We start from the raw sequence: 22,242 nt of genomic DNA, 5'->3' as shown, positions 1-22,242 counted from the left end.
GTGCTTGCCTAGCATGAATGAAACCCTGGATTTGATTCCTCAGCACCACATAAACAGAAAAAGCCAGAAGTGGCACTGTGGCTCAAGTAGTAGAGTGCTACTCTTGAGCAAAAGCTGCTCAGGGACAGTGCTCAGGCCCTGAGTCCCAAGCCCCAGGACTGGCAAAAAGAAAAAAAGAGCTTAAAGGTATCAGAGGTAACATGACAATGTCAAGGTAACATAACTATGTACAGAGTTACCTGATCAGGAACTTAATTTCATGGTCTAGGGCTTTAATTAATTCTGGAGAGAAGAATCTGAAGTTATTAAATTATTTTAATTACCAAAAATGAAGCATGGGAGAATTTAGCAGTAGAGATAGAGGACAAAGAGGGAAGATTATAAGGAATGGTTAGAAATAGACAACATTTCAGATATGAGAAACCTTATAGCTTCTGAATCTTCCATATTACAATTTTCCAGTAGAACTAAGTTCTCTATCATATATGTCTGAATATTGGTTTCCTTTCAAAAGTTATATATAGAAACCTAGTGCCCCATATGACAACACTAAAGGTTGGAAGGTCTTCTGACAAGTAAATAAGTTATAAGGAATCTGCCCAACACATTTATATAAAAGCTTGCCTCTTTCCGCTACATGAGGATGTGGGAAAAGGAGCCATATTTGAGGAAGAGAACCCAGATATCACCTCTGATACCACCTTGATGCTGGACTCTCCCATCTTAATAAACAAGAAGTTTTTTTTAATAAATTAGCATAAACAGCATTTGTTGCCCAACAGTGGCTCACACCCATACTCCTAGCCACTCAGGCGGCTGACATATGAAGATCAAGATTGAAAACCAGCCTAGGCAAGCAAGAGTTTTCCTGCTGGTAATGTGGCTTAGTGATAGAGTGCTTGCCTCATATACATGAAGTCCTGGGTTCAATTCCTCAGCACCACATAAAGAGAAAAAGCCTGAAGTAGTGCTGTGGCTCAAGAGGTAGCGTGCTAGCCTTGAGCAAAAAGAAGCCAGGGACAGTGCTCAGGCCCTGAGTCCCAGGCCCCACCACTGGCAATAAAAAAAGAAATAGAAAAATGAGTTTTCCTTCCCAATTTCTTAAAATATAGTAGAGAAAAGAATGAATGTCTATCTAGCTTTAGTGGTTTTTGGCTGCTTGAAGCACTTATATACTTAGATTTACGGTAATATGTGGTACTTACAGTTATTTTCAATCCAGCCAGGGATTGATAAACTATCAAGGCTAAGAATCCATTACTAGGCAGAAGTTCTGAATAAGATAAAAATTTTTTAAAAAAGTACTCCTTACACTCGTGTGTGTGTGTGTGTGTGTGTGTGTATAAGTTTGATAGATTATACTGCAAAAGTCAAAATCTAGGACTGAACTGAGTATGGTAACACAGCCTTTACTCCCAGTACTTGAAAGGTAGAGGTAGAAGAATCATGAGACTAAGGCAGCCTGGACTACAAGGGGAAATCCTGTTAAAAGACAAAGTAAAATTTTAAAAAATTAGGATTAAATTTGATCCAACTGGTTATATAAAGACTCAGCTCTATGTATTTGATAGTGTGTCACAAGCCAGTAAAAAAGCATTAATTTCAACTATCATTTTACTAAATTAAGAACGCGTGGAAGAATTCATGCATGATTAGCTTTCTAGGAAATCTACTCTTAATAAAAATGATGTAGTATTACAGACTCAACAAAGAGCATGATCATTAATAAGCATATCTCTAATCAATAATGATACTAATAAAAGCCATATGTGCTAAAAGTAAAAAAAAAAAATTCTGTTAAGATGATCACAAATGTTTTTGTCTTACCTTGGCACCATATTTGGAATAGTTCATTTCTGTAAGCGTTACCGGTCTCAATTTGTCAATATCTCCAAAGGCTACCCCAGGAACGTAGAGGGCGCAAACAATGTGAACCCATCTAGTGGAGAGAAGATATGGTTTTACTATCAGTTCTTTCATGAGATTCCCACATGGGAAACAAACACAAAAAAAAAATGTGCCATCTTAAAATACTACTGAAAGAATTCTGTGCTCTCATGTTAAATATTCAATTTCAGTTACTTAAGTGAAGAATATGCAACATCTATAGAATAATAGCAGTTATACAAAAAAATGCAGCTTAGCCAAAATGGAGATTTAGATTTCACTTAAAATTCAATACACGTTATTCTTGTTCTTAAATATTTGCATGAAAGTACAATTCCAATGAAATAAAGTATCATTTTCAAATGCATAGAAGAGTATTCACATTCATTTTTTATAAGAACTTCCAAAATGAAGGATCCTAAATTAAGAACTGTGAAGTCAATCTGTGATCATTAGGTATAATTGCTCATAGTTGTTAATTCTTTTCCAAAAACTGAAGCTGTTGCATAATCATTGAAAACTTATTTTAACAGTTTTAATGTAGAGTTTGACCTTCTTCCCAGGTAAAAGTATTTTTCTGGAAGAAGGTATGGGACAAATTTTAATAATTACTCATCTGAGCTGGGTGCTGATGGTTCACAACGGTAATCCTAGCTACTCAGTAAGCTCAGATATGAGGATCACCATTCAAAGCCAGCTGGGGCAGGAACATCCAGAGAGACTCTTATCTCCAATTTACCACCAGAAAAAGTGGTAGAGCACTAGGCTTAAGCAGAAAAGCTTCAGGGATAGCATCTAAGCCTTGAGTTCAAGTCCCATGATTGACAAAAAATAAAAGTTATTCATCTGTTCACCATACAGCCTATGTATTAAAATTTATATGCCTTACATGCATATAAATATAATCCTAAAGTCTGAATAATGCTGTAGCAATATATGAAATGTTCATTATACTGAAAAAAAATGAGTTGGTTAGGATTTTTTTTTTTAATTGGGAATATGGCATAGTGGTAATGTGCTTGCCTAGCATGCATGAAGACCTGGGTTCGATTCCTTAGCACCATATAAATAGAAAAAGCCAGAAGTGGTGCTGTGGATAAAGTGGTGACAGAGTGCTAGCCTTGAGCAAGAAGAAGCTCGGGGACAGTGCTCACATCCTGAGTTCAAAAACAAGTAAAAAAAGAAGCCAGGGACAGTGCTCAGGCCCTGAGTTCAAGCCCCAGGACTGGTACAAAAAACAAAAAAAAAGTTAAAAGGGCTCTGAATACTATATGATTCTGATGTCATGATACACTATGAGTTTTAATGGACTACAGAATCATTTGCTACTGAAGAAAACAGTTATAAATCTTTAAAACATACTATTAATTTTTACTAGAAAAAAAGTCTAAGGTTTTGAGATTTTCTTGATAGAGCATTTTAATCCAACATCCCAAATGTATCCTGTGGAGTTCAATATAAAGATACACATCTTCAACAAGCAGCTGCTTTCTCAATTTAATTTGCGCAGTTTCTTCATGCTCCACTGATGTATTAAATGTCGCTGTACTCTGTAGGAGTTTATCTTTGATAAACCCAACAGCTGGCTGCTTCCTTCATACTGACCTTCTTAAAATGCTTGAGAACAAGTCACAAAAGTAGTGCAGATTTAAACTGCCATTTCAGAGTGATTGGCACATCAGTATATCACTTCACCCACCCACTCATGTGAGAAATCAAGGTGAGTCCTTATTAAAATACATATCAAAGTGAAGACAAAACAAAATCATTACTAATATTATTTTGGCCCACTTTCGTACCAGTAAATGGTCTTTTGTTCATATGTTTAGCATGAACACACTTTAGAATTTTGTAATTAAGAAAAGTTGGGAAATCAAAACAAGACAAGAAATCTCCCTTGTTATTTTACCATCCAGTTTGCTCAGCATTGATGTTGCTTGGGAAAAAGAGTGAAAAGAAAGCATCTTATGAACCACCAAAAAGTTGCAATTGTCATCCTGGCATAGAAACCATTTAATATATCCTTTTAAATGTATGTACCTTAATAAAGCAAACTAATACTAGTACTATATTTTGCATAAGACTCTCATTTTAGAATAGAAATTATATTAATAAATCAAATTGTAATGAGTACTTAAAATTGCTTTTGCTAAAAAGCACTGAATAGTTAACTTGCGCCTACAAATTAAATCAAGCCAGGGGAAAAGCAAATCATCTCAGTCTCTTGCATTTTGTATCTCTGTGTTTTGCCCTAAGCCATTCTCTCCTGCATATACTTCAGAGCCATGTTGAAAGCCAAGAAGGAGCTTATAGAAGGCTGGACAACCTGCCAGGTATCAATAACACTTACTTGTAACAAAGCCTAAAACATAGTCAGATCACCTCTGTCACCACCTCTGACAATTTGAACAAAGCCATCTCTGACCACAAAGACACCTGTCACTGGGACTATATTACTATAAATCTTTTGCCCTCTGCCCTTAGTTAGTTCTGTCTATTCAAACCTACACCTCAAGTCTGTGCCATAAAGATGGCTGACAATATGCCAACAAAGTGTCCTTTTATAAATCTCCTTTCTCTACTCTACCACATGTCTGTATTTGACATATAGAAGCCAAGTGTGTGGGTCTATAATACAAACTACAAATTTATGTTAACATAATAAATCACTTATCTATTTATGTTTTCTTTTTAGATGAAGGAGAGGTAAATTTTTCAGCCCTTTAGCTCAGAGCCCTATGTCATTTCTCAAATTACAGGAAATTTGTCAAGGATATAAAGAAATAGGATCTGTTTATGGTTTCCACAATCAGGTCTACAGGATCACTTGGATGAAGTAAAATACCTCCACCAAAAAAAATGAGATTAAAAGTGCAGTAAACAAGAGGCCCTAATGGCTTTCCCACATCATATATCAGATCATTTTATGTAGAATTGTGGTTCCCATTAAACATAGAGAGGGAAGGATCTAATTAAGCCCATATGCTACAAGTCAAATTTCAATACCTTTTTCATTATCTACATACATTACTCTTTCTTGTCCCCTCATTTCCATTTAAAGATGGAATACTACAAGTCTTCATCAAATTTTCTTGGCTTCCTATACTGCTTGTTCAAGTTTGTTTTATATGCTGCAAAATATGTATAAAGCATATAATTTCTGTTACAGGCTATATCTCAGCTATGAACATCAACATAAAGTGTTCAAGTAATACATAAAATAATTTTTGCCTGTATACACATCAACAGGTGTGTGTGTCTGTGTATGTAATACTCACAATACCTAATACAAATTTCTTAGTAAATCTCAATGGTTAAAGAAGCTTTTCTTTACTGAATTCAGAAACATATTTACAAGTTGATTTATGGATCATAATAGCATGAAAAGAGAGCTTTTCAATAAACTTTCAAATCATTAACAAGAAAAATGTAAATGACAAATTCTATTCCCCAAAAGGAAGCTCTGTGTTTTTCAGTGTTGCTTTAGTTATCCATCACAATTTATTGCCATAAATCTGTAATCCCAAGATTAAAGGGGCTACCAGAAAGAATTTCTGCAGTAGCTCATTACCTTTTATAAAGAGAGCCATGCTGCTAAGAAGAAATCACAAGAAGCAGTAATATTACAAAAGGGCCAGAGGACAATTATTGACTAATACCTGTGCTCCAGAAACTGTAATGTTTTATATGAATCACATCATTGAATGCCCTCAGTAGTGCTAAGGAATTTGAGACAAAAAACTAAGGCACTTGCCAAAAATCACAGTTAAAAAAAAAATGACCAGAATCCAAGTAGAGGCAATCCAGTATGACATTTTATGCTTAGAACTCCTTTATTCTACAGCAGTCTAAACATAAAATAATACCTGTGTCTATGTTACAGAACAGAAATGCACATGAATTATAAATTATGTATCTATTTTACTTTAATTTTTAGAAAGAAAAGGTAAGATATTTTCAGCCTTTGTTTTCTGGACTTAAATTCATATTACCCAATAATCCATGGTATATTCTGTGCCATCTCATATGCTATCTCATATGTAGCTAGGTGTCTCAATGCTCTATCCATTATTTGAAGGAGAACCATAAATTCAAATATGAGCATTTATCAGTTTATGGTGCTGAGTCAATAATAAAAATATATGTAAATGATCTGAGTTTCAGCCACTCTTCCTAAGATTTGGTAAACTACCACTTGTTTCTCCACAGGGTCATTATTAAAATTAGATGAGATAAGAATGTAAACACTTTTGGGCACTACCCAAAAAACTACAAACAAGAATACACTAAAGCCACCAGCACAACAATGTTCATCATAGCACAATTTGTCATTGCTAAAGTATGGAACCAACCCAGATGCCCCTCAGTAGACAAGTGGATCAGGAAAATGTGGTACATCTACACAATGGAATTTTATGCTTCTACAGAAAGAATGACACTGCCCCATTCATAAGGAAATGGAAGGACTTGGAAAAAATTATACTAAGTGAAGTAAGCCAGACCCAAAGAAACATGGACTCTATGGTTTCCCTCATAGGGAATAATTAGTACATGTTTAGGCTAGTCATAGCAGAAGATCACAAGAGCCCAATAGCTATGCCCTTATGAACACATAAGAGGATGCTAAGTGAAATGAACTCCATGTTATGAAAATGAGGGCTATATCACTGTTATAATTATTTTCAACATGCCATGTGAAACCATAGCGTTTTGTTGTTGTTGTTGATCCTCTTGTATCCCCTTCCTATGGTTGTCCCCACGCTATCACTGTATCTCATCTGAGCACCCTGGATACTGTATATACTTTATTAGAACTAGGGAAGGGAAAGGGAATATCAAAACCAAGAGACAAAGGATAAAAAGACAAATGACTCCAAAAACAATACTTATAAAACCATTTGGTGTAAACCAACTGAACAACTCATGGGGGGAGAGGGAAAATGGGGGGAGGGGGGAAATGAGGGAGGAGGTAACAAATTGTACAAGAAATACATCCACTGCCTTACATATGAAAATGTAACCCCTCTGTACATCATTTTGACAATAAATAAATAATTATTCAGGAAAAAAAAGAATGTAAACATAAATGTAAGTACTCAATAAATGATATTCCTCCCTTTACCTATAGCCTACTGGCTATTTATTCCACTGTAAGAAGACTCAAAGAAGCAGTTCAAAAATCATAAAAGAAAGGATTAAAAGCAGACATGTTATATAATAGGAATATGAATCAAACAAAATTAAGACATCAACCTTCCAGCATCTGTCTCCTTGAAAATTCCATCCTGATTTGGACACAGCTCACAGCTAGGAGAAACACCACATTTACAGGCATCACAAAACCAAGGTTCAGTGGAGTTTTCAGAAGCTGAACTCATAATGGAGTCACTCTCTCCATCAACTCCATAACAACCTAAAAAAGAAATAGTTATGATTAAATATTTTTAAACATCTTTTCATTTTGTAAAACTGCTTTTCATGCTGAGTACTATTTATGAAGTTGAGATCTGAGGATCTCAGTTTGCAGCCAGTTCAGGCAGAAAGGTCAGTAAGATTCTTTTCTCCAATTAATCATCAAAAAGCTGGAAGTAGAAGTATAGCTCAAATGGCAGAACACTAGCCTCGAGTGAAAATGCCATGTGAAAGCATGAGAGTCTGAGTTCCAACCCCAAAACCAGCACAAAAAAAACAAAAGCAAACAAGCAAAACAAAAAACTTCACCAAAAAGAATTAATAAATCAAATTACATTTTAAAAATAGTTTTAGTACTATAGAAAAAGCATTAAAGAAATGGAAAACTTTTGGAATTTTTTATTTTAATTGTTAAGGAATACATGAAAATATGAAGTACTATTTATAAGAAACTAGATTAACTGTCCAGTAGTAAAAATTTATTGAAATCCCTTTGTATCCACATTAGAATTTACATGAGATAAAATTCAGCAAAAAAGTAACAAAAACAATTTTGAAAAAAGCAGATTATAATATAAACTCATAGGACTATAATGTAAAATTTTATTAAAAGAGAAATAATACAGAAACATACATGCACACATAATTAGAGCTACAGAACAATTTGAAAAAAAATCAAATTAGAGGTAGACATGATGAGTTCCATTCTCAAGTCAACCTCTGAGGTATTCAAGAGTGAAGTATTTACTCTTTAAAATTATGTAATTCTGTCTTCTGTGAATATTTATTCATAACTGAAATAGATGAAAAGAAGAGGTATAGGTCAATATGTATTTTATTCACCACTACTATTACAAAACACAGGATAATTAAAATAGTCTAACATATAGCTAAAAGACTGGCTTCCAACTTATGACTTGCACTGTCTCATGCAAATCCTTAATAACTATTATTCTCATCCTATTAGAAAGTTTTGCAGCAGTGAACTTTGGCAGTGAATTTGGCAGGAATGCCAAATTTCAGATTCGAAAGAAACTACATTGTTACATGCAAGATACCAGAGGATTCAAAACTCACTAATTTCTTTAATATCTGGTAGTAATTGGCAATCACTGTCTTTATCACTACCATTTAGGTATGAATATTGTAAATGGGAAATAATGAAATTAAAAGATGTGTCACTTCCTTCTTGGGAACAGTAATTGTCACCAATATAAGCTAAAATATAAACATGTTTAATCTATTTTCTCACGGTATATACCATGCCACAAGAAAATACAATTGTATTTTCTTAATACAATGTTTCTCTAGACCAAACTACTTCAAACTAGATAAAGTCCATCTATATTCACAGAAAATAGGCAATTACCAAGTCAATAAAGCTCCCAAGGAGCCATCCAATTTATTAACTTCATTCAGTAAAATCAGAACAAATCACAGCAGTTCACTTTGAATAAACCAAAATCCCATTTTTTTTAAAGATATACTACATGCATGGTATACATTTCCACAGTCTTAAAACTCTTACAAATAACCTTAGGATGATTTCTTAGCTCCAGTCTATGGCATTCTTCCTTTGTAAAGGAAAATCGTGATAATTTATGCAAGCTCAAAGAATGGCACCAAGTACGAATTTATTCTTCAGCTTCACTGCCCCATGAAAAAGTAACTACACTACTATCTAATAGCTCTTTATCTGCCATTTTCACCTGCCACTGGCTCCATATTCCTCCACCACCACTGGGAGTTTATTAATCCCTAAAAGAAAGTTCCAGTACTTTACATCCACTGCTTTCTTTTCTTCCACACAAAACACTGAGCACAGAAAACAGATATTTTTCCATATGGGTAAAAAATGAACTGTAAATAATACATAAGTATACATGGTAACTGTTTTCAAATGAGTAAACACAGAAAACTTATTTCTGTATAATCACATACAACCTATGAATAACATATGCGACAAATACAAATTTAAGGAAATAATCATGTAAACTAAGGTATGGTCAATCTGCTTCAAAAGTTTTCCCCACTCACAAGAGACCAAAGCTCTGCAGTCCTCTGCCTTCTACTTTCCTAACTTTGAACAAACTGACTCTCTAAAGCATAGAAACTGCGCCTGTAATACATATTTAATGTTATTTAATATATCTCAAAATGTTAGGGGAAAAAAGGACACAAAAGGTATCTACTTAAAAATTTGCAACACATGAATGATGAAAAGGGTGACATGGATCAAGATGCATTGTACTCATAAGTTGAAATGTTTCATTGAAACCCCTTGTATAATTACTTCCTTATAACCAAAGAGTAAAAATATATTTCTGGTATTTGACCTCTTAACAGAGGAAAGGAATGGAAACACAGTGGAGATGAACCTGACCTGGGTGCACTATATGCATGTGTGGAAAAATAGCAATCAACCACCTCACACTATAAATGTATATTAAAACAAAAATAAAATAATTAACAATCACTAGGGTTTTGATGAGAAAACCAATCTGAAGTGAGTAATACTGCTTAAATTACCTGTGATGTGCACTATTCCCGTCACAAAGATTTCCTAAAGCCTAAAAGAACATATTCTACTACCTAGAGTCATAAGGGCTGGGGATGTGGCTTAGTGGTAGAGTGCTTGCCTAGCATGCATAAAGCCCTGGGTTCAGTTCCTCAGTACCACATACACAGAAAAAGCCTGAAGTAGTGCTGTGGCTCAAAGATAGCCTTTAACAAAAGAAGCTCAGGGATAGTGCCCAGGCCCTGAGTTCAAGCCCCAAAACTGGCAAAAAAAAAAAAAAAGAATACAAGATCATTTTCTGTATACTCTAAGAAGTAAAAATGGCATAGAGCTAGGCTAACAGAACATTAGAAAACAAACAAACAAATGGGAAGACAACATTTAATGCAGAGCAACTCAATATAAAGACAACTGGGTAAGTGCGCTGCCTAACATTCTGTCACCATTATGACATACACCCAACACTGTTTGTCAGACACACTGCAATCAGCATATCAGGATAAGTGATATCACACTCAAGCGAAGCCTCTTAAGATTCACTTACAAGATCTTCTCACAAGTGTGTTTACAGTAAGTGACAAAGTGCAGCGCTCAAATTTCAAAGAAAAAATAAGATTTCTCTACATTTGGATGGAGTGTGTTCTCTACCAAATAGTTACAGTTATGTAGTTAACATGCAACATTTGGAATATTATTTGTTATCAAAATTTCAAACTAATGCTGGATGCCAGTGACTCACATCTATAATCCTAGCTGAGAGCTAAGGATCACGGTTCAAAGCCAGCTCCAGCAGGAAGCTCGAGGACAATCTTACCTTCCATACACTACTCAAAAAACCTGGAAGTGGCACTGCCGCTCAAATGGTAGAGTATGAGCCTTGAGCACAAAAGCTCAGGGAAAATGCCCAGGCCCAGAGTTCAAGCCCTAGGACTAGCAAAAAAGTAAATAAATAAATAAATATTAAAAATTAGGGGCTGGGGATATAGCCTAGTGGCAAGAGTGCCTGCCTCGGATACACGAGGCCCTAGGTTCGATTCCCCAGCACCACATATACAGAAAAAACGGCCAGAAGCAGCGCTGTGGCTCAAGTGGCAGAGTGCTAGCCTTGAGGGGGAAGAAGCCAGGGACAGTGCTCAGGCCCTAAGTCCAAGGCCCAGGACTGGCCAAAAAAAAAAAAAAAAAAATTAAAAATTAAAATTAAAAAATAAAAACCTAGATAGATTTTTAATATCTAATTTCTACAATCAAATATCTAATTAGATTTTTAGATATCTAATTGTTAAAAAAAAAAAAAGGAAAAGACAGGCACAGGTGGCTCACTCCTGTAATCCTAGCTATTCAAGCAGTTGAGATCTGAGGATGGCAGTTTGAAGCCAGCCCCAGAAGGAACAACTGTGAGACTCTTATCTCCAAAAAACTACTCAAAAAAGCTGTAAGTGGCACTGTGGCTTGAGCACTCGCCTTGAGCAAAAGAAGCTTAGGGACAGTGCCCAGGCCCTGAGAGATGAAGGAAGGAAGGAAGGAAAAAAGGAAGGAAGGGAGGGAGGGAGAGAGGGAGGGAGGGAGGGAGGGAGGGAGGGAGGGAGGGAGGGAGGGAGGGAGGGAGGGAGGGGCAAAAGAAAATGCACCTAAGCACTATGATTGTATAAATACTACGACTACAATCACTCCTTGACTTAATGATTATTTGACTTTCAACATTTCCACCTTGCAAAAGCCATGCATTTATTTGAAACCATTCTTCAACTGTCTGACAATGATCTTTTTCCAGGGTAGCAAACCAATGCTTTATAGAATACTATGTTGCTAAGCTATGATGTTCAATGGACAGAATTTTCAATCAACAGTGCTTTATTAGGGAAGTAACCCCATGATAACTAGAATAACTGTATATTGTAAAAATGGTTCTTTCTATTCTGCTCTTTAATACAGCTATTTTATGAAGGTTAAAAAGATTTCCCTCTATGCCTCTATCAGAAAGAATGACATTGTACCATTTATAAGGAAATGGAAGGACTGGGAAAAATTATACTAAGTGAAGTAAGCCAGACCCAAAGAAACATGGACTCTATGGTTTCCCTCATAGGGAATAATTAGTACATGTTTAGGCTAGTTATAGCAGAAGATCACAAGAGCCCAATAGCTATGCCCTTATGAACACATAAGAGGATGCTAAGAGAAATGAACTCCATGTTATGGAAACAAGTGTTATATCATTGTTGTAATTATTTTCAACATGCCATGTGAAACCGTAGCTTTTTGTTGTTGTTTCTCTTGTATTCCCTTCCTGTGGTTGAACCCCCGCTATCACTGTATCTCATCCAAGTACCCTGTATACTGTATATATGTGTACTAGAACTAGGGAAAGGAAAGGGAATAACAAAATCAAAAGACAAAGGATAAAAAGACAAATGATTCCAAAAGCAATACGTAAAAAACCATTTGGTGTAAACCAACTGTACAACTCATCGGAGGGAGAGGGAAAGAGGGAGGGGGAAGGTGGGGGAAAACTGAGGGAGGAGGTAACAAGTTTAACAAGAAATATACCCACTGCCTTATGTATGAAACTGTAACCCCTCTGTACATCACTTTGACAATAAATAAATATTAAAAAAGAAAGATTTCTCTCTAAAGCATTCAAGAAGTTCATATTTAGAGCTTGGAATATGGCTTTGTGGTAGAGTGCTTGCCTAGCATGCATGAAGCCCAAGGTTCAATTCCTCAGTACCACATAAACAGAAAAGGCCAGACAGAAGTAGTGTTGTGGCCCAGATGGTAGAGTACTAGCCTTGAGCAAAAGAAGCTCAAGGACAGTGTGCCCAGGCCCTGAGTTCAAGCCCCAGGACTGGCAAAAATAAAAATAAAATTCATATTTAATAATCATGAGGCTGTGGCAGATTAGCTAAAAGGTAAGAATGGTGAAACCAATCACCTCACCTAGTCACACAGTGGGAAACACTTTCTTCTTCCTAGTATCTCCCAAGGCCACTCCCCCTTCAAAAACTGAAATTCTTAACATACCAACAATTCTCTTGAACCATCTATCTCCAACCCATCATTTTTACTTACAGTGTTTTAGCTATTTCTTTCTCTCTATTAAACCCTTTGCTGTACCATTGTGTGTGTGCGTGTGTGCGTGTGTGTGTGTGTGTGTGTGTGTGTGTGTGTGTGTATGTGTGGGTTGAGTTCATTCTTTTTGCTGTTGTTGTTGTTGTTGTAAATTGCAGGGCTTGAATTCAGGGCCTGGGAGCTGTTCCTGATGAAGTTTTGCTCAAGGCTAGTGTTCTACCACTTTGAACCACTTCCAGTTTTTGAGTGGTAAATTGGAGATAAGAGTCTCATAAACTTTCCTACCCAGGCTGGCATTGAAGCACAATCCTCAGATCTCAGCCTCCTAAGTAGCTAGGATTACAGGCATGAGCCACCAATGCCTGGCTTATCATCACCATTGAGCCCATTCATTCCCAAAGAGGCATTTTTTTAACTTGTATGTCTGAAGTACATTATGAAAGTTTGTCACTGTGAGGATTAGGACTTAAAAACAAAACCCTAGTAATACTATTTCTTTTTATTTTCCTTTTCTCAGGATTAATATTTAATGAAAATCCATACTGAAAGTCTTTTTGTAGTCAGGGAATTTTTTTCTTTTAGGTAGGTGTTCTAACACTTAAAATACAGTTCCACTTCTGAATTTTTGCTGGTTAATTGGAGATAAATTACAGACTTGAGATAAATCACAGATTTTTCTTTCTGGGCTGCCTTTCAACTGCAATCCTCAAATTTCAGCCCCCTCAGTAACTAGTATTTCAGACATAAGCCAACAGAACTAATATCCGTTTTGGGTTTTTTTTTGTTTTTTGTGTGTTGTTTTTTTTTTTTTTTTTTTTTGCCAGTCCTGGGCCTTGGACTCAGGGCCTGAGCACTGTCCCTGTTTTCTTTTTGCTCAAGGCTAGCACTCTGCCACTTGAGCCACAGTGCCACTTCTGGCCGTTTTCTGTATATGTGGTGCTGGGGAATCGAACCCAGGGCTTCATGTATACAAGGCAAGTACTCTTGCCACTAGGCCACATTCCTGGCCACTAATATCCATTTTGAAACTTCAATTAAAATATCATATCATGGAACACTGATAAACCTTGATACTGATCAAATAAAGAAAATGGTTGCTTGTAATTATTTAAATAGTGTCAACCAGTTATTTCTAAAAGGAGAAAAAACAAAATCAAGTTACCTTCATGGACTGTAATGCCACAATTGTCACACTGAATTATTTCATCTGCATCTTCACTATTATCACCAAGACACACACAGCAAATCAGAATATGATCCATTTTTTGAGAACTCCAGTTTTGACTCTTCTCAAGAATCAGCGAGTCCTAACATCAAAATACATCAGAAAGTGACATTTCAATTAAAAAGAAATTTTAATCAAACTCCTGAACTATTTTAAATGTTACATGTGACTTTCCAACTTATGCTGCATTCCCAAGTCTTTTTAGCAATTTCAGAGTTTGTCTACATTTGGGAAGTGTACCTGCTTCACAGAATCCTCTAAGTGCCCTCTCACTCATTTTTCATGTGTTGGAAAGTCCTATACATTTTCTTCTCTAAAATTAAACCAAATATGCAAACTAGACATGTTAATTTATTTGATCATTCTACTTTACAACTTTAACTAAAATAAAAAGGAATAATTAATCCACAAATAACTACTAATCCTACATATGGATTCTAAAAGTAAAAGTTCCTATACTTCAGGAATTTTCAATCCTATCTGGAAAAAGCAAGACATACATATGTTAAATAAGAAAAATAACTTCAAGATAACATATTGGTAAGTTCATGTGACATTCTATACAGTATAAGTGTAAATTAAATATATATATATATATATATTTTTTTTTTTTTTGCCAGTCCTGGGCCTTGGACTCAGGGCCTGAGCACTGTCACTGGCTTCTTTTTGCTCAAGGCTAGCACTCTACTGCTTGAGCCACAGCACCACTTCCAGCTTTTTTCTACATATGTGGTGCTGAGGAATAGAACCCAGGGCTTCATGTATACAAGGCAAGCACTCTACCACTAGGCCACATTCCCAGCATATATATATATATATATATATATATATATATATATATATATATATATATATATTCTAAAGAAGGAGATCCAGGACTGGGAATGTGGCTTAGCATTCATGAAGCCCTCAGTTTGATTCCTCAGCACCATATAAACAGAAAAGGCCAGAAGTGGTGTTGTAGAGGTAGAGTGCTAGCCTTGAGCAAGAAGAAGCCAGCGACAGTGCCCAGGCCCCGAGTTTAAGCCCTAGGACTGGCAAAAAAAAATAAATAAATAAATAAATAAAAATAAGAGCAAAAGAAGATTCTGTTTGTTTTAATTTAAATCTCCTGAATTATAGATTCAACTTTAAGTTTTAATAAGAAATGGATTTAAAAACAAGGCATGACTCTATGGTCTCCCTTATTGGGAATAATTAGCACAGGTTTAGGCAAGTCACAGCAGAGGATCACAAGAGCCCAATAGCTATACCCTTATGATCACATAAGATGATGCTAAGTGAAATGAACTCCATTTTATGGAAATGAATGTTATATCACAGTTGTAAATACTTTCAACATCCCATGTGTATCTGTAGCTTCTACTATTGATGATGTTCTTGCATCACCTTCTTGTGATTGTATCTACACTATCTCTGTATCTTATCTGAGTATATTGGAAACCATGTATACTGGTATTAGAACTAGGAAATTGAAAGGGAATACCAAAATTGAGAGACACAGGGTAAAAAAAAGAGAAACAACTACAAAAGCAATACTTGCAAAACTGTTTGGTGTAAGTGAACTGAACACCTCAAGGGGGGAAAGGGTAAGGGGGAGGGGGGAGGGGGGTATGAGGGACAAGGTAACAAACAGTACAAGAAATGTATCCAATGCCAACATATGAAACTGTAACCTATCGGTACATCAGTTTTATAATAAAAGCTTAAAAAAAAACAAAAACAAGGCATGATAGCTTGTGACTATATTCTCTGGATTTAGGAGCCATACATAGTAACTCACAATTATAGTCACAGGAGGTGAAGAAAGGGAAGATCCTGGATCAAGGTTGTCTAAAGGAAAAAGTTAGCTAGACACTACCTCAACCAAGCATGCTGGTAGTATGTGCTGTAACCAAAGGAATACAGGAGGACATAGTTAGAGGACTGCAGTCTGAAACCAGTCCCAGGAACAAACACAAGACCATATCCAAAAACAACAATAATATTAGTAACTAATGCAAAAGGTGCTGTGTGTCTTAAGTATTCAAACATTTGCTCAGTTATACCAAGTTCAAACCACAGTACTGTCAACAAATAAATGAAAAAGAAGATTCAAGCAAAGCATTGTGATTCACAACAATAATCCCTGCTGTAATCCTTTACTGGGGAGGGGTAGATTAGAGAATCAGGAAATGCTATCAAAAACAACAAAAAAAGCAAAAGTACTGGGAGTGTGGACCTAGTGGTAGAGTGGCTTGCTTAGCAAGCACTAGGCTCTGAATTCCATTCTCAGTAACACCTAAAAGAAGAGAAGAAAACTATTAAATCTAGCACAGGGGCTCATGACTGAAAGCTGAGAACAAAAGGAACCTGTACCTAGGAACTGGTGACCAGCCTGAGCAACAAGATAAAAGTTTATCTCAAAGAAATCAAAACAAAAGAAAAAAAAAAAAAGAGCTCTTACCATATTTAATAAACTGGGCCAAACATCACATGTAATAAAAAATAACACTTTGGCCAATGCATTTTCATTTACAATTGAATCATACCCAAAACAAAAATGAATAAATTGGTTCCATAGAAGATATTCCCAAAATATAGTTCATATTAATTGTTCATATTTTTATAATCTTTAAGTCCAACAACATTCAAAAGTAACATTTGGAGTTGGGCACTGGTGGCGCACACCTGTAATCTTAGCTCCTCAGAAGACTGAGATCTGAGGATCACACTTCAATGCCAGCCCAGGTAGGAAAGTCCGTGAGACTCTTACCTCCAATTAACCACCAGAAAAACAGGAGTGGTGCTGTGTCTCAAGTGGTAAAATACTAGCCTTGAGCTGAAGAGCTCAGGGACAGCTCTCAGGCACAGAGTTCAAGCCCCACAACTGACGAAAAAATTTTAAAAAAGCAAAAGTAACATTTGGGTCCATTATTTCAATATCTATAAACTGCATTTGTAAACTGTATTTGAAAGTCACAATAAGTTATTCTTTCAATATATATTGCATATAACATCTAAAACTGCAGCTAACCTACATACAGAGCAAATAAGAATGCAAAAGTCATCAAGGAGAAAAAGATCTTTCCCTTGAGAATTGTAGCACTTCCAAGTTTGTATTTTATTGTTCTTTAAAACTTAGCAAAATACTTTGCAGTTAGTGGCTACCAAAAAAAGGGGGGGTGGAATCCTATATGGAAAGCTCATGTATTTTATCCTTCATTGGTACAGAAAACAAGTAAAAATCTGTCCAGATTTTCTTACAGTCATATTTCAAAAGAAATGGCATTTAACTTAAACTAAAAAATTCTTGGGTTTCACGATCCTTTTCAATAGCCATTGAACCTTAAAGGTAGAAGTTTCTCATTTGTAAAATGTCTACGATAAAAAATAAGCCACATGTCATAAAGTTTTGGTAAGACATGGCAAGAAACAAAGTACATAGCAAGAATGCTCTGTCATATATTAGGCACAATAACTATCTGCACTTGTCAATAGTGCAAAAGGAGAAATATGAACTGATAATTATGATACTGGCACAAGGAAGATGTTGCAGGGGGGTGATGGGGGGGGGGGGAGGGGGTGATCCTGGTTAGAGCTTCCAAAGAAAAGTACAATCCTTATTAAGGACTCCTAATTTAAGTATCATCCCCATGGTAAGCCCCAAAAGATCTTTATTTTAGAATGATCATATCTAGGTTAAAAACCAAAAGCACAGTACACACTAGGAAACAGCCTCATGAACAAACATATTAAAAGGATTCTCATGTTAATGGACTCTACTAGTGCTCTTGTCGAATTACAACTGAATAGCCCTGGAAACATGGGTTGTGCATGAGAAACAAAATCTTTTTTTTTTTTTTTTTTTTTGGCCAGTCCTGGGCCTTGGACTCAGGGCCTGAGCACTGTCCCTGGCTTCTTCCCGCTCAAGGCTAGCACTCTGCCACTTGAGCCACAGCGCCACTTCTGGCCGTTTTCGGTATATGTGGTGCTGGGGAATCGAACCTAGGGCCTCGTGTATCCGAGGCAGGCACTCTAGCCACTAGGCTATATCCCCAGCCCCTCTTTTTTTTTTTTTTTAGCCAGTCCTGGGGCTTGGACTGAGAGCCTGAGCACTGTCCCTGGCTTCTTCTTGCTCAAGGCTAGCAGTCTGCCACTTGAGCCACAGCGCCCCTTCTGGCCATTTTCTGTATATGTGGTGCTGGGGAATCAAACCCAGGGCCTCATGTATAGGAGGCAAGCACTCTTGCCACTAGGCCATATCCCCAGCCCCGAGATACAAATTCTATGGATCAGCAAAACATTTGTGGGGAATTGTAATTTTTCTACTTTCTGAGTTTCCTCACAAAAAAGTGAATGACTAAACATGTCAACAACAATTTCTCTATACACGTGTGATATTTATAGGCAGAGAAGATTAAACTAAGTGAAATTTCTCCTGTTCTGATTAAATTAGTGCTAGAAATGTAATACAAAGGAGAAACGGGAAGAAACTACAGCCCTACATAATCCTTAAATGGCTAGATTACTAGGCAATGTGTCAATAGGAAAATATGAACAAATAATCTAAGTTTTCTTTAGTAGATAAAACGTAAGGCTGGGACTGTGGCTTAGTGGTAGAATGCTTGCCTACCATGCATGAAGCCCTGGGTTCAATTCCTCAGTACCACATAAACGGGGGGGGGGGGAAAAAGCCAGAAGTGGTGCTGTGCCTCAAGCGAGCAAAGAGGCTTAGGGACAGCATCCAGGCCCTGAGTCCCAGCCCCAGGATTGGCAAAAATAAAAATAAATAAATAATAGTAATAATAATAGATACAACATAAGTTTAAGCATTGTTAACAAATAAATAAAAAGGCAAATACATTACTCATTTTGGCTATGTATCTTCTGTAATAACTCTAATACTACAGAACAGTTTAATGGAATCTAATGTAATTTCTATATAAGGAATATATTGGATACTAGATAACCAGTGAACAACTATTTTTATCTTGAAATTTAAAATTGATCCCTCAACCCATAATATTACCTCATATTAGAATTAAATTTCTATATACCTCTGGCAAAACCAGAATTAAAGAGATGAGAGGGGCTGGGAATGTGGCTTAGTGATAGAGTGCTTGCCTAGCATACACAAAACCCTAGGTTCAATTCCTCAGTACCACTTAAACAGAAAAAGCCGGAAGTAGCACTATGATTCAAAAGGTAGAGCCTTGAGATCAGAGAGGCTCAGAGACAGAGCCCAGGCCCTGAACTCAAGCCCCAAAACTAGAAAGAGAGAGAGAGAGAGAGAGAGAGAGAGAGAGAGAGAGAGAGAGAGAGAGTTTCACCAATAATTATTTCTAACTTTTAATTTCTAAGTTCTAATTATCTCTAAGTTTTAATCGAAAGTGAAATTTATCAGAATCTCAAATAATACTTGAACAATGTTACAAAACTGCCACGTTGGGGGAAAGGATGCTTAGGGAAAATGTTTTGTGCATGCACACGCGCACCAGTCCCAGGGCTTGAACTCAGGGCCTGAGTGCAGTCCTAGAGCTTTTTTTCCTCAAGGCTAGCACTCTAAACACTTGAGCCACAGCTATACTTCTGGCTTTTTTAAAAATGCTAATTAATTGGAGATAAGTGTTTCAATAACTTTCCTTCCTAAACTAGCTTACAATTGCCATCCTCAGATCTTAGCCACCTAAGTAAAAAAGACAACAGGTAAGTAAATTATGCATCTAAACAGAAGTAGCTATTTATAAATAGTGCCAAATATTTTAACTACCTGCACTTGTAGATGGTTCTATTGACATGATTTCTGTTATGTATAAATTTTCTTTCAAATTTTCAGGTACAAAGTCATAAAAATGAGAGACATTTTCTAAAAAACTACACTGACCTCCTCAAAAACCTGCCCCTTAGTCCAAAGGGCAAAACAGTGAGTCTTGAATGCATCAGTATAAAAGGTTGAACAAGATACAACCATATTACCAGAGCATTTACTAGAGTACACTACACTTAAAAATACATTCATTTGGAGATAGTGTGTCCATCTGCAGAAAAAACACTTATCAAATACTGGATTTTACAGCAGGAAATTCTATCAGAGGATCCAACTGGTGCAGCCTATGTTCATAAAAACTGCCCTTTCTTTCCTCACTTGTTAGCTCATGGGGGTGGGAAGTTTTCCAAAAGCTTCAGGAAGATAACTAATACTAATGGGATAACTTGTCTGCTTCTAGTAGGTCTTGCTTTTTGACATTTCTAAGTTTTATTTTGAAATTTAAATATCAACAGATAATCGACATCAATAATAACAGGGGAACTATTTAATTCTGAAGAGTTTAAAGGGTCCTGGGGCCAAAATGTTTGAAAGCAATAGCTATAAAGGACCCTACTCAAAAACATTTTAATTTCCCTAAAAAACTTCAAACTTTCTTTAGATAGAACATTTCTCTACAAATCCACCTGACAATAGCCAGGAAACGTTTACTTTCTTAGAAACTAAATATTGCTTTGTATTTCTAAAGCTTTAGTAGTGCCATCTCTATTACAAAGTTGTATCTAAAAACTTAAAAGTAAAAGCAATAAAAATATAATACTTCAAATACAATCACCTATCTATATATTAATCTAATGAATATTTAGCAATTATCACTATCTAAGATAACTAGAAAGATTAAGTAAAACACTGGCCACAGGGCAGCAAGGATTAATTTTAATCATCTTTCTTCTAATATGAAGATAATAAAAATAGACAATTTATTTAAAAAATGATCCAAATTGATTACCTTTTAATTAGAATTTAATATTAACTAGTTTGAGAGACATAAATAGAGCTAGAATGATCACAAAATATTGAAGAGTCTGAATAATACATCTAAGAAACCGTTAGGTAGAACATTTTCTGAGAGAAATGTAAATCCTTCCTCATTCCTGAAATGACTTTGGGATAATTAGCATATAAATTCAAGGTCCTAGTATTTACTACAATCTCTTTCACAAAGAAAAAAACTAAATATCCCAAGTGATTTTAAATGAATTTAAAATTTCCTGGTCTAAGCTGGTGCCAGGGGATCACACTCATAATCCTATCCAGTCAGGAGGCTGTGGATTATGGTTTGAAGCATGCTCTGGCAAGAAAGTATGGAAGATTCTTCTCTCTCATTCATCACCAAAAAGCCAGAAGTGGAGCTGTGCATCAAGTAAAAGCACACTAGCTTTGAGCAAAAACAGCTCAGGGACAGCACTCAGGCTCTGAGTTCAAGCCTCAAGACCAACACAATAATAATAAATTAATAATAAATTAAAAAGTTTGTGAGCTAAAAAGCCTCAAGTACTGCTATGCATTGTAGTTTTATTAGTTGGTAATATACACGTTACATTTCTGAACATATTCAAGTTATCCCCAACACCTTAGCCTAAATCTTATCCACACTCCCTCCTTCCTTACCCAGACTACTTTTTTGAATATCAGTATAATATAAATGAAGCAATATATATGGTAGAAACTGAATGCATGACTAAATGAAATATTAACAGATTTCCAAATTTCTACTTCCTGAAGATAGCATTAATAATATGAAACAGCTTCTGCTGTATCGTTTTAAAAAATACAGCACAATATCCCAAATGAGTTTTCCTTTACCTAAAGATAAAAATTAGGATAACATCTGAGGCAGGCAACATTTGTCATTAAAAAAAAGTGAGCAACTTGGGGACATTAATCATTATTTATAATTCAACGTGTTAAGCTGCTGTTTTATCTCCACTCACATATAACCCCCAACAACTTGCTATACATTGTTTTGGCAAGAAAAAAAGGTCACCAAATTCTGTAAGAAACCTAATTAAATAATTGCTGCTAAGTAAAATTTGTAAGGAGAAAAATATGGAAGAACAAATAAAGCATAAGAAGGAAAAAGTATCTATTAAAGCTATTTTAATGACATGGAAAATAAACCAAAAAAAGTGGTAAAGAAGCAATTTTTAGTGACTTATTATAACCACATTAACAAAAAATGACAGAATTTTTATAGTTCTACATGTGATGTAATAGGTACATCTACATGAAAGACAACAACTCAAGCTTTCCTTTGAAGAAAAACATATACATAAACACACAGACAAGAGACAGATTATGTGTTTGACTGAAGAGTCTTGA

General features: G+C 35.9%; 1 protein-coding gene across 2 annotated transcripts in view; it reads right to left on the bottom strand.

Moving 5' to 3' along the window:
- The window catches only part of Phf14 (PHD finger protein 14), a 126,048-nt gene that overhangs the window by 93,554 nt on the left and 10,252 nt on the right, over positions 1-22,242 (bottom strand). For both annotated transcript variants that reach the window (XM_048340085.1, XM_048340084.1), the window contains exons 4-6: positions 14,049-14,193; positions 7,141-7,300; positions 1,828-1,939 (exon numbers count right to left, since the gene is read on the bottom strand). In XM_048340085.1, coding sequence (XP_048196042.1) covers positions 1,828-1,939; positions 7,141-7,300; positions 14,049-14,193 — 417 coding nt within the window. The remainder of the gene's footprint in view (positions 1-1,827; positions 1,940-7,140; positions 7,301-14,048; positions 14,194-22,242) is intronic.

Source organism: Perognathus longimembris, chromosome 2, assembly GCF_023159225.1.
Source record: "Perognathus longimembris pacificus isolate PPM17 chromosome 2, ASM2315922v1, whole genome shotgun sequence".
NCBI lineage: Eukaryota > Metazoa > Chordata > Mammalia > Rodentia > Heteromyidae > Perognathus > Perognathus longimembris.
This window is presented reverse-complemented; position numbering and strand designations above follow the sequence as displayed.